This window comes from Cryptomeria japonica, chromosome 5 (genome assembly GCF_030272615.1).
Source record: "Cryptomeria japonica chromosome 5, Sugi_1.0, whole genome shotgun sequence".
Taxonomy (NCBI): Eukaryota; Viridiplantae; Streptophyta; class Pinopsida; order Cupressales; family Cupressaceae; genus Cryptomeria; species Cryptomeria japonica.
In genome coordinates this window covers 124,713,301-124,726,977 of record NC_081409.1, presented here as the reverse complement: position 1 = coordinate 124,726,977, position 13,677 = coordinate 124,713,301, and the positions used below count along the sequence as shown (strand labels likewise).

Below are 13,677 nucleotides of genomic sequence, written 5' to 3'. Positions count from 1 at the left end.
CCACATACATGGATGAAAGATCCCCAATCCAATTTTTCCGCAATTTGACCCGAATTAGGAGGTTATGTGCAATGTTTGTTTGTTGATAAGCTCGCCATTGTTGATAAGTCTTTGGCGAGCGTATGTTGGAAGGGGGTTTAACTGGTTTTTCTTGTTCTGATTGGGTTTTGATGTTTTATGAAAGATTCTTGAATGCAATATGAAAGAAATTGCTGATATAAACTAGTATAATGCATAACACATAAAGTAGGCAATCAAGGAAACTTTCTTTTGCTTAAAAGAGTGATGTACATACCATTAATATGATCCCATAAGTCTGATATAAATTCCTAGCTGATGGAATATAGAAATCAGTTCCAATAATTGCTAGAAACCCTAATTACACCTTAGGGTTTGATGCCATTCTTCCCAAAATGGAGCGGCTAGCTGAGAACAAGTTGGAAATGGATGGAATTGACCTCCAATAGGTTTGCCCTGCTAATAATTAAAGAAAATCTCCCTTCCAACTGATAAATCTGCACTCTAAACAAAAAAGAAGGCTCACATTTTCACCCTGGAGCTAGAAACTGCTAAAACCTGACACTAGGAGATCTGGGTTTTCGCCCAAATCTCTGAATTCTTCTAGAAGTTTGCGTTTATGAAAGCCACAAGCTGCTCAAACCCTTAAGCTTGCCGCTGTTCTCAATTTTGAAGTCATAAGAATGAGCACAAGATATGAGAAAGTTGTTTTTAAATCTCTCCCAAGAAGTTCGATCTATTTGGGAGTTACTATTGGCTTTAAAAAAATATAAAATAAGCTTGAGGGTCTATTTTCTCATTGACAATTTGACCCCCCTTTATAAACAACTTGAGTTACTAGGTAGGGGGTCACTTTTCACTATTCATCTTTATGTTTTTCAGTTACTATTCATTTTTTACTATTCACATAAGGCCAACATTAGAATTTCAATTTTAATCACAAATATAACTCTAAAATACCAAATTGAAAGGCTTGTGAAGCTCCAAACTGAAACCCACAACCTCGAGTTGGTTCCCAAACTACCCTATTGACCTACGTGACCCTAAATAGTAGGTCAACCTCCACAAACTCTGAGATGCCTAAGGAAGGGACATTACAGTCCTCCCTTCCTGAGATTGCTTGCCCTCAAGCAATTGCAATGTTGGATGTTGAGTATCCTCTCACCTTCCCACGTGGCATCCTTTGATGGTAAGTCCTTCCATCGCACCAAATACTCCCTGAAGACTCTGTTCCTCAGCCTTCTCTCTCTCATCTCAAGAATCTCAGTAGGAATCAATATCAACAAAATTGGTGATGAGGTAACGTGCTGCCCCAAAGCATTATTTATCTTTCTCTTTGAAGGTAACTCAAGTTCATAAGCAACCTCTCCAACCCTTTAGAGAACTCTATAAGGACCATAGAATCTAGGCTTGAGCTTTTCATCCCCACTCTTCTTGAGTGTACTTTGCCTGTAGGGTTGTAAGCGCAAGAAAACCATATCACCAACCTCAAAGGTCCTCTCAATCTTGTGTAGGTCAGCATAAAGCTTTTGTGGATTTTGAGCATGCGGAATGTTATCCTTAAGTGGCTTAAGGATATCCTGATTGTCTTGAAGCCACTCTCGAGCTCTAGGCGCTCTGCTATCACCCAACGCCATATCCACAAATGACAAAGCATCATAACTGTATAAAGCTCGGAAGGGAGTCACACCAATAGACATATGATGCATAGTATTATAACAATACTCATATAAGAATAACCAACGCACCCATGCTCTCTGTTGGCTTGAAACATAGTTACGTAAATATCTCTCAACCCACTTGTTGACAATCTTTGTCTGCCCATTGGTTTGAGGGTGGTAACAGGTACTAGGGGTCAACTTGGTCCCTGGAAGTTGGAATAGTTCCTGCCAGAATATGCTCATAAATCGACTATCTTGATCACTGACAATGGTCATGGGGAGTCCATGAAGACGAAAAACCTCACGAAAGAATAACTCTGCCACCTGTGAGGTTGTGAAGTTCGTTGCAATAGGAAATAAGTGTGCACATTTTGTTAGTCTATCCACAACTACATATATGCAGTCCTTCCCCTGAAGTCTTGGAAGACTCGTAATGAAATCCATCGATATACCTTCCCACTTCTGTTTTGGAATAGGCAAAGGTTGCAAAAGTCCAATTGGGAATGCATGCTCTGACTTGTTCTACTGACAAGTCACACACTCATGAACATAGCGTAGGACATCATCCTTGAGACCCTTCCATGAGAATCTCTTGCAAACTTGCCTGTATGTCTTGAAGTACCTAGGATGTCCTGCTAGTGGAGTATCCTGAATGGCATGCAAAATCTTTTCCTTCAGCTTCGATCCATGAACTAAGTAGATTCTATTCTTGTAGTATATCACATCATCAATCACCGCATACCCTTCATCCTGGCCTTGTCCATCTATAATCTCACATGAGAACTGATTTTTGGAATACTCAATTGAAAGTTGAGACTTGCAATTAGCTAACATCTCACTTATGGAAGAAAGGGCATCAACTGAAGGTCTCCTGGAAAGTGCATCAACCACAACATTTTTCTTCCTTTTGACAAACTCAATGTCGAAATCATATGCCTGAATCTTGCTGACCCATTTCTGTTGGGGCTCATTGAGTTCTCTCTGTTCCAGGAAGTATTTCAAATTGTTGTGGTCGGTTCTCACCACAAACTTCCCACCCACTAAATACTGCTGAAACTTTGCCAAAGCATGCATGATGTCAAGCATTTCCTTATCATAGGTGGAGTACAATCTCTCATTGCCCCTCAATTTCCTGCTCTCGTATGCAATGGGATGGCGGTTTTGCATAAGTACCACCCCTATACCACCTCTTGAAGCATCACTCTCTAGAAAAAAGGGCTGAGAGAAATCTGGAAGAGCTAGGACAAGACGTGTTCATAACCTGCTTAAGCCTGTCAAATACACTATGAGCCTCATCTGTCCAACATCCCTGTAAGATTTGTCAAAGGGGCTGCTAGCTGTGAATACCCCTTCACAAACCTCCGGTAATAAGCACATAATCCTAGGAAACCCCGCAACTCTGAAACATTCCTAGATGGCGGCCAATCTAGCATTGCCTGTATTTTTTCTTGGTGAACCTTCACTCCATTTGCACCAATCACGTGACCCAAGTATAATATCTCTGTAAGTCCAAATTCACATTTGGACAACTTGGCAAACAAAGACTGAGCCTCCATAATACCAAGAACCTCATCCAAATGTCTCATGTGCTCCTCCCAGGTTCTACTGTATATCAGGATGTCATCAAAGGATACAGGCACATACTTACAAAATTGCTTATTGAATACATAATTCAGTGCATGACTGAAACGTAGCAAGTGCGTTAGTGAGACCAAATGACATTACTAAAACATAATGTCTGTAGTGGCATCTGAATACGGTCTTATGGATGTCCTCCCCACGAATACAGATATGATGGTATCCTGATCGAAGATCAATCTTCAAAAAATACACTACCCCATGGAGTGATGAATAATGATGAACAGTAACTACTCAATAGATACTGAGAGGGGGGGGGGGTGAATCAGTATAGACAAAAACTTCTTTAACAACTTAAACTGCAAAGACTGCACTAACTGGTAAACAACATCACCAATCTAAATCAGGGCACTACCGGTAAAACACAGTGAGACTGTGAAAGACATAAACCGGTAACATCTAGATCATCACAAAACCTAATATCTCATTTCCACTTCACCCATATGCTTAAACAAGTAATACATCAAAAATATAAAGACCACTGGATCAGCATGCTTTACCACTTAACAAAAAACACTAAAACATCACATGAAAAAGCATCACACATAACACACTGATTTTTCACGTGGAAACTCAACTAGGAAAAACCACGGTGGGGATGAATACCCACAAGTTGTTCTTGAACTCTTTTGAAGTTCACTCTGTTAGGAGCCTAGTCTGGTTAAGGACTTTACAACAGGTTCTGCTAGGAACCAATCCTACTAGGGATCACCCGGTTAAGGGATGACTAAATACCCGGTTAGAGGTTAAAACTCTGTTAAAGGTTACCTTGTCAGAGGAGTTAAAGAACTTAATGATTTTGAGTCACCCTGTTAAAGGATTTACAAAAAGCTTGTTAAAGCTACCCAGTAAAGGGATTTTCCAACTACTGAAATGGTTAGAAGTCAACAGGTAATACACTGATATGATAAAAACACTCAATGTCGAGGCAGATCCACTTCAGTTCCTTTACATCTGCAATCACACTCTACAGATCTCTATTCACTGCACCTGTCTGACAAGAATCAAGTATCTCTTCACTTGGATACACACACAACATTTGCCAATCATCTCAAATGAGAATCATCATCGACCTTATCGACAACAATTAGGTTGGTGGCAGAAACCTAAAACCCTAAGCATCTAGGTTAACAATACAGTCGGTCCAATCCTAACCATTCAATCACATTGCATACGGTAAAACAATCTTGAACAAATCTCAAGACGTTCTGCATCGTTTGTTCTTCATCGCTTCTGGAAGCTGATAACCCATCACGCGCTCTCCACCGTTTACTGAGACTTCGCACATTCCTGAGGTAGATAGAATCAATCTTCTTCATGCAAGATCCTCAAGGAAATTCTTCACGCGCACAAGGCTGACGTGGCAACACGATCTGATCTTCATTTCAATGCTAACTCATCACAGGATGTCGTCGGTCGAATCACACAGACTTGGAATGCATCAACCAGAAACCCTGAAGCTGAGACTACCAACCGGTAGTCATATCAAATGAAACCCTGATACAAAACTTTTCATATACCGGTTCACATTCCAACATATTGGTTCACCTTTTCACATATACCGGTTCATACCATTATACCGGTTCACTTCATACCATCATACCGGTTCTCTTGTCAGTTTGCTTACTTCAATATACCGGTTCATACTTCAGCATATTGACATCAATGACAACATACAATATTATCATGTCATCCAACTCTGCACATATGCCAACAATCTCCCCCTTTGGCATTGATGGCAATATACAAAGATATCTCTACATCTTCACATCTTCTCCCCAATCTCTTCCATATTATTTGTCTGCAGATATCTTCTCTACTTCACATCTTCTCCCCCTTTGACAACAATGCCAAAGTGGAGGCAAAAACATCCACGATCTACTATGCTGCTCCCTTTGAGGAGTAGCATCTTTCAACACATCAATCCTGGAAAGATTTGACAATGTAATACCTGACTGATGTGGAACACATACCTTTAGTTCACCTCTTGAAGGGGCATCACCCCTAATTCACCTCTTAGATAGGTAAATGTAGCCTTCAGTAGAGGCTTGGTGAATATGTCTGCTAACTACTCCTTACTGGAAACATGTTCCAATACAACCTCTTTGTTCTGTACTTTCTCCCTCAAGAAATGATACTTGAGCTCAAAGTGCTTGGTTCTAGTATGCAATACCGGATTCTTGGAAAAATTAATTGCACTTGTGTTATCACAAAATATACTCACCGGTTCATATACAAGGACTTTGAAACCACTTAATACATTCTTCATCCAAATTGTCTGAGTATAGTTCATAAATGCTGCAACATATTCTGCTTCTGTTGTAGACTGAGAGATACAACTCTGCTTCTTACTCATCCATGAGACTAGTCTACCACCAAGAAATAATGCATCACCGGTTGTGCTTTTCTGGTTGTCCACATTACCAGCCCAATCGGCATCAGTAAACACTTTGAGATTGAAATCATTACTATATGGATACCACAATCCATAATCTATAGTTCCCTTCAGATATCTAAGAATCCGCTTGACTGCTACCAAGTGGGATTGTCTTGGACTTTTCTAAAAACGTGCAGCAATGGCCACTGCATGTGCTATGTCTGGTCTGTTGTGTACTACATAGTGCAACTTACCAATCATTGACCTATATTCCTTCTCATTCACCAACGCTGAGTCATCTTCTTTTGACAATTTACAACTGGTCACCATCAATGTACCAACCGGTTTGCTGTCTTCCATGCCAAAGGTCTTCAACACCTCTTTGACATACTTGGACTGAGTGATAAAGATACCATCTTTCATTTGTTGAATCCGTAGTCCAATGAAGAACTTAATCTTTCCAATCAGTGACATCTCAAATTTCTTCTTCATTTCATCTGCAAATGCATGGCTCATCTTGTCATCTCCACGAAAAATTATGTCATCAACAAATACTTCACAGATCAGAATCTGATCTCCTTCTATCTTCAGATAGATATTGCTATCTTCACTTGTTCTTTCAAATCCAATCTTCACAAGATGGGAATGTAAACGTTCATACCATGCTCTAGATGCCTGTTTCAATCCATACAAGGCTTTATGTAGCCTACATACCATATCACTGTCTTCTGATAGGGCAAACCTATCTGGTTGCTCTATATACACTTCCTCTTCAAGTATTCCATTCAGGAATGCAGATTTCACATCCATCTGATACACTTTGAATCCCTTGAAGATGGTATATGCAAGTAGCATTCAAACCCCTTCCAATCTAGCTACTGGAGCAAAGGTTTCTCCATAGTCTTCTCCTTCTTCTTGAGCATATCCTTTACATACCAATCTTGCTTTGTTTCTTACCACTATGCCATCTTCATTCAGCTTGTTTCTAAAAACCCATTTGGTGCTAATAACATTTTTGTGCTCAAGTCTGGGTACCAAAGGCCATGTACCATTCTTTTCTATTTGGTCAAGTTCCTCTTCCATAGCCTTAATCCAGTCTTCATCTTTGTGTGCCTCTTTAAATGTTTTGGGCTCAAACTCATAAATCATACAACAATTCTCTCTGACCTTTCTTCTTGTTAGTATTCCTGCATCCTTATCCCCTATGATTTGCTTTGGATCATGATTCAACTTTACATACCTAGGAATGATCTTAACTAATTCCTCTTGCTTTTCTTCTTCACCCTAATCTTCATTAGCATCTACAGGTGTAGGAGCATTGTTACTTGTACTTGGTTATTTTGCAACCGGTTCTCATAAGGTTACATCCGGTTCACCTGCCGCTCGCTCACTGTTGGTTTCCTCAGGTTTCTTAGAGGTTTCATCAACTCTAACATTGATACTTTCAACAATTCTCTGAGACCTATTGTTAAAACACTTAAGAGCTTTGCTCTTGGTGGAATACCCTAGGAATATTCCCTCATCACATTTTGCATCAAACTTGCTTTGGTGTTCACTTCTCTTAATATAACACTTGCTACCAAACACTCTAAAGTAGCTTACTACAGGAGTCTTACTAGTCCAATACTCATAAGGAGTTTTATCCTTACCTTTCTTGATAAGTATCCGGTTCATAGTGTAGACTGCAGTGCTCACTGCTTCTCTCCAAAAAGTGTGAGCAACCTTCCTTTGAATAAGCATCATTTTGGCTGCTTCAACTACAGTCCGGTTGTTCCTTTCTGCTAGGCCATTCTGCTGTGGAGTTTGAGGGGCAGACAGTTGCCTCTTGATGCCCTTCTCTTCACAGTACTTATTGATCCTCTTACCGCTTTCCTTTTCAACTAGTGCTCTGAAGGCTTTGAACTTTGCAAAAGCTTCAGACTTGTCTTTCAAGAACATGACCCACATCATCTTGAGCAATCATCGGTAAGAATCATAAAGTACCTATCTCCCTGAACACTCCTAGTTTTCATAGGACCACACAAATCAGTATGCACAAGATCAAGTAAATTATCTGATGTGAAAGATTTACCTTTGAAGGTTGAGGAAGACATTTTCTCTAGTTGACATTTTCTGCACAAAGGATTCTCCGGTTTGTTCAACACAGGCATTCCTCTAACTGCCTTGATTTTACTAGCCTTCACAATATTATCAAAATTTACATGGCAGAGTCTCCTATGCCATATCCAACTGTCATCAAACTTAGCCATTAGACATTGACTGATAATTGTATTTAACTGAAATAAGTTACCTTTGGTCTACATACCGGTGGCCATCAGTTCACCACTCTTTCCTTTTATTTTGCACACTCCATCTTTGAATTCCAGAGTGAGTCCTTTATCATTCAACTGAGCAACACTCAAAAGGTTATGCCTGAGACCTTCTACCCAGTACACATTATCAGCATTGCTTTTTCCATTTAGAGAGATGGACCCTTTGCCTTTTACCATACATGGTGCATCATTACCAAATCGGACTACACCTCCATCATACTCTTCCAGAGACAGAAACTTTCTCCGGTCACCAGTCATGTAGTGAGAACAACCATTGTCAATAATCCACTCATTAGAATTATCAAAGCAGGAGACAAGAGCCTTCTTGTTTGACACATCTTCCTTAACAGCTACAAACACTATGTCTTCGCTTTCTTCATCTTCTGATTCATCATCAGTGACACTTTCATCAACTGCAACAAGACAGTTTCTCCTATTTCCTCCTTTGAACTTTTTGAACTTCTCCGGTTTGTCCTTATTATCACTATTAGGACAGTTGACAACAATGTGTCCTATCCTATTGCAAGAAAAGAATTTCAAAGGGAGCTTACCTCTGTATTTTCCAGTTCCCTTAGGAAGTCTCTTGGCCAGAAGAGCTTCAAATTCCATCAGGATCTCCTCATCATCCATATCTCTGCTTTGTCTAGGTTCACAAATGGTACTAGTTTCTTTTCCCTTTCTAGATAGTGCAGTAGATGCTCTAAAGATTGAATCAGTCTTCTGAACACTACCATCATAACTGTTTAGCTCATATGTGGTCAACTTAGAAATGATGGAATCAAGGGATACCTTTGTCTTGTCAATAGATCTTAACTCCTGAATATTGGCAACCCTTATTGCATAGACCGGTAATAAGGATCTCAAAACTTTGCTAACAATGGTGGAATCATCCATTGTACCTCCTGCACTCTTGATGTCTCCAACAATAGTTTTAATCCTTATCCCATATTGTTGAATGGTCTCTCCTTCAACCATTCGCATGTCTTCAAACTTTCCTTTAAGGCTTTCTTCCTTAGCTTGCTTCACATGCTCATCACCGCCATAGATAGACTCCAGAGTATCCCATACATCTTTGGGATTGCCTTTATCCTAAACATCTATAAACTCAACATCAGATAGACTGCTGATAAGAGCTTCCATGACTTGCCCATTCTCCTGAATTTCTCTTCTTTGATCATCGGTGAGAGTACCGGTAGGGACAATATAAGTATTCTCAACATAGTTCCAGTGTTGGGGGGGGGGGAGTGAATCAGTATAGACAAAAACTTCTTTAACAACTTAAACTGCAAAGACTGCACTAACTGGTAAACATCATCACCAATCTAAATCAGGGCACTACCGGTAAAACACAGTGATATTGTGAAAGACATAAACTGGTAACATCTAGATCATCACAAAACCTAATATCTCATTTCCACTTCACCCATATGCTTAAACAAGTAATACATCAGAAATATAAAGACCACTGGATCAACATGCTTTACCGCTTAACAAAAAACACTAAAACATCACATGAAAAAGCATCGCACATAACACACTGATTTTTCACGTGGAAACCCAACTGGGAAAAACCACGATGAGGATGAATACCCACAAGTTGTTCTTGAACTCTTCTGAAGTCCACTCTGTTAGGAGCCTAGTCTGGTTAAGGACTTTACAACAAGTTTGCTAGGAACTGATCCTGCTAGGGATCACCTGGTTAAGGGATGGCTAAATACCCGGTTAGAGGTTAAAACCCTGTTAAAGGTTACCTTGTCAGAGGACTTGAAGAACTCAATGATTTTGAGTCACCCTGTTAAAGGATTTACAAAAATCCTGTTAAAGCTACCCGGTAAAGGGATTTTCCAATTGCTGAAATGGTTATAAGTCAACAGGTAATACACTGATCTGATAACAACACTCAATGCCAAGGCAGATCCACTTTAGTTCATTTACATCTGCAATCACACTCTACAGATCTCTACTCACTGCACCGGTCTGGCAAGAATCAAGTATCTCTTCACTTGGATACACACACAACATTTGCCAACCATCTCAAATGAGAATCATCATCGACCTTATAGACAACAATTAGGTTGGTGGCAAAAACCTAAAACCCTAAGCATCTAGGTTAACAATATAGTCAGTCCAATCTTGACCGTTCAATCACATTGCATAGGGTAAAACAATCTTGAACAAATCTCAAGACGTTCTACATCATTCATTCTTCACCGCTTCTGGAAGTTGATAACCCATCACGTGCTCTCCACCATTTACTGAGACTTCACACATTCCCGAGGTAGATAGAATCAATATTCTTCATGCAAGATCCTCAAGGAAATTCTTCACCCGCACAAGGCTGACGTGGCACCACAATCTGATCTTCATTTCAATGCTAACTCATCACAAGATGTCGTCAGTTGAATCACACAGACTTGGAATGCATCAACCGGAAACCCTGAAGCTGAGACTACCAACCAATAGTCATATCAAATGAAACCTCGATACAAAACTTTGCATGTACCGGTTCACATTCCAACATACCGGTTCACCTTTTCACATAAACCGGTTTATACCATTATACTGGTTCACTTCATACCATCATACCGATTCTCTTGCCAATTTGCTTACTTCAATATACTGGTTCATACTTCAGCGTATTGACATCAATGACAACATACAATATTATCATGTCATCCAACTCTGCACATATGCCAACATGGAGCTCACCAAGTAACTCATCAATGCACAAAATTAGATACCTATTCTTAATTGTTTTCTTGTTGAGTGCTCGGTAGTCAATGCACATGCGCATGGTGTCATCCTTCTTCTTCACCAACACCACAGAAGAGGCGAATGGGCTAGAACTAGGCCTAATGAATCCCATGTCCAATAACTCCTAGATGGTCTTCTCTATCTCATCCTTAAATGCCTTCAGATGACGGTAAGGAATTGTAATCACGGGTTTGGTGCCCTCTAGCTCTATCACATGCTGAAACCCACAATCAGGAGGTCTACCCGCAGGAAGGTCTCCAAACACTATGTTGTGTCTGTCCAATATCATTAGAATATTTCCATGCAATGTTGGTCTATCATCTAAAGAAGGTGACTTGGACAAGATGAAACATTGTGTCGCCTAAGCAACATCCCCATGCCTGAAAATAGACTCTATATGGTGTGCTGAAACTACAATAGGTCCACCATCAGAGAGGGCCTTCAACACAACCTTCCTACCATCTGCTACGAACTCCAATTCCATCCACCTAAAATCTTGAACGTATATGCCAAGGGAGTGAAGCCACTAGATACCAAGCACTGTGTCACACTTGCCAAGACCCACAACGTAGAAGTCATTGGTTAAAGTGTAATCACCCATCTGAATACTGAGCCGTGGGACCCTCCTAGTGAAACGCATATAAAATCCATCTGCAATGAGCACACTAAAACCAGGAAAATCCTTTGCCTATAGCCCACGCTTAACAACTAAGCCCTTGTCAAAAAAGTTATGCGTGGCACCACTGTCTACCAGGCAAATCACATGTTGTCCCTTAACCACTCCCTTTAGCCGAAAGGGATGGATCCTAGGGACTCCTAAAAGTGTGGCAATAGTGACCTTGGATGTAACCAAAGTCTCATCCCCTCCAAGCTCTGCCTGTGGAACCTCTTGCTCATCCTCACAATAGCTGCCTTCAGATGTTGTGTCTTGTGCGTGCTCATCCTCTACATCTGAGTAGACCTCTATGAGATGTGCTTTGCCTTTCCCAATGCATCTGTGACTAGGCTCACAAGGTTCTTTACATGAGAGGCAAAGCTTCTTCCTTCTCAACTCATTTCACGTCTCCTGATCCATCCTAGGAGGTGGTGTACCCCTGTTCTGAGTAGAAGACCGTTGATTAAGCTTAGAGCCTCTGGGAAACTTCCTATTCAAGTGATAAGAAGTGGGTGGTGGTGTGGTGTCTAGGTCCAAAGTAATCTATATAGCTTCCTGAAGGGTACTAGGCTTAAGGGCCTTGACTAGTCCGAGTAGTTTGTCATCTAATCCCTCCACAAATAACATTACCACATGTCTAACTTGAAACTCGTTGATGTAAGTTTCAATGTGGCCTGTTTGTCTCAATAGTGCTAGATCCTTGTAATATAAATCTACATCCTTGTGGTCAAATCTAGCAATCAACCGCTTGGTAAACTTAGTATAGGAGAGTATAAGTCCATGGTTTTGGGTGACCAAACCATGGTGCCACCAATCGTAGGCCACACCCTATAAATACAACACTGCGAACTATATGGCCTCGTCCTCGAGCATAGCCTTGAGTGAAAAGTATATATCCAACTTGTGCACCTAAGATCGTGCACTCATTGTCCCATTGCCATCAAAAGTAGACAAGGAGAGCTTGTTGGTAGCACTCTGTAGGTCACCATTACCTTGCTGACAGGGGCGTCTGTCATCCCTCATGTTGTCTCTGTGCTATGAACAATATTGAGGAAGTGGGAATGCCTCTCTCACATGAGCAGGTAGGCAGGTCCACCTATCACTGGCTACCATCACCACATCCTAAAATGCAACGCCCTCCTGTTGGTCATCTGGAAGTGGCTCATCTCTAGGAGGGAACTAAGGCTCCAGGGGTCTATCTATAGTCTGAGTGTGAGCCCTCTCGTCTCTACATGAATCACGTGTACTGTCAAATGATGATGGGGCTCTACTACTGCCACGACTGCCAGCTGCAGATACCGATCTGTCATGCCTGTCCCTATGGGGCCCTAAGTCCAATATGTCCAATGTATCCTATAACCTGTCAAGTGCCTGCACAATCCCAGGTTGAGACTCTGCAAGAGTCCTAAGTAACTCATCGGAGTCTGGACGATTTTGTCTGTGATTAGGGCTCCTACTACCCTCTTGATGCTCACCCATGTTTGCACCAGCTAGGACATCAAAATTAATGCCGGAATGACGAGGTCCTCTTCTGCGAGTGTAGTATCTATAAGACCCAAACTGTCTACAATGCATGTAAGTAGCCACATGACCCTCAGGCTGGTAGGATCATGGATTTGATATCACTGAAAGATCCCCAATCCAATTTTTCCCCAATCTGATCCAAATTAGGAGGTTATGTGCAATGTTTGTTTATTGATAAGTCTTTGGCCAATGTATGTTGGAAGGGGGTTTAACTGGTTTTTCTTGTTCTGATTAGGTTTTGATGTTTTATGACTGATATAAACTATTATAATGCATACCACATAAAGTGGGCAATCAATGAAACTTTCTTTTGCTTAAAAGAGTGATGTATAGACCATTAATACGATCCCATAAGTCTAATATAAATTCCCAATTGATGGAATGTAGAAATCAGCTTCAATAATTGCTAGAAAGCCTAATTACACCCTAGGGTTTGATGCCATTCTTCCCAAAATGGAGCGGCTAGCTGAGAATAAGCTGGAAATGGATGGAATTGACCTCTAGTAGGTCTGCCTTGCTAATAACTGAAGAAAATTAGCCTTCCAACTAATAAATTTGCACTCTAAACTCAAAAGAAGGCTGCCAACTTCACCCTTAAGCTAGAAACTGCTAAAACCTGACACTGGGAGAGGTGGGTTTTCGTCCAAATCTTTGAATTCTTCCAGAAGTTTGCATTTTTGGAAGCCACAAGCTGTTCAAACCCTCAAGCCCATTGATGTTCTCAATTTTGAAGTCATA

The 13,677-nt window shown here is 40.7% G+C and overlaps 1 protein-coding gene across 1 annotated transcript; it reads right to left on the bottom strand.

Moving 5' to 3' along the window:
• Positions 1-2,971: 2,971 nt before the first annotated feature.
• On the bottom strand, positions 2,972-12,894 carry LOC131875745 (uncharacterized mitochondrial protein AtMg00860-like). Its single transcript, XM_059220388.1, has 2 exons — positions 12,776-12,894; positions 2,972-3,362 (listed from the first exon to the last, which is right to left on the bottom strand). The coding sequence occupies exons 1-2, from the start codon at positions 12,892-12,894 to the stop codon at positions 2,972-2,974; spliced, it is 510 nt and encodes a 169-aa protein (XP_059076371.1).
• Positions 12,895-13,677: the final 783 nt, after the last annotated feature.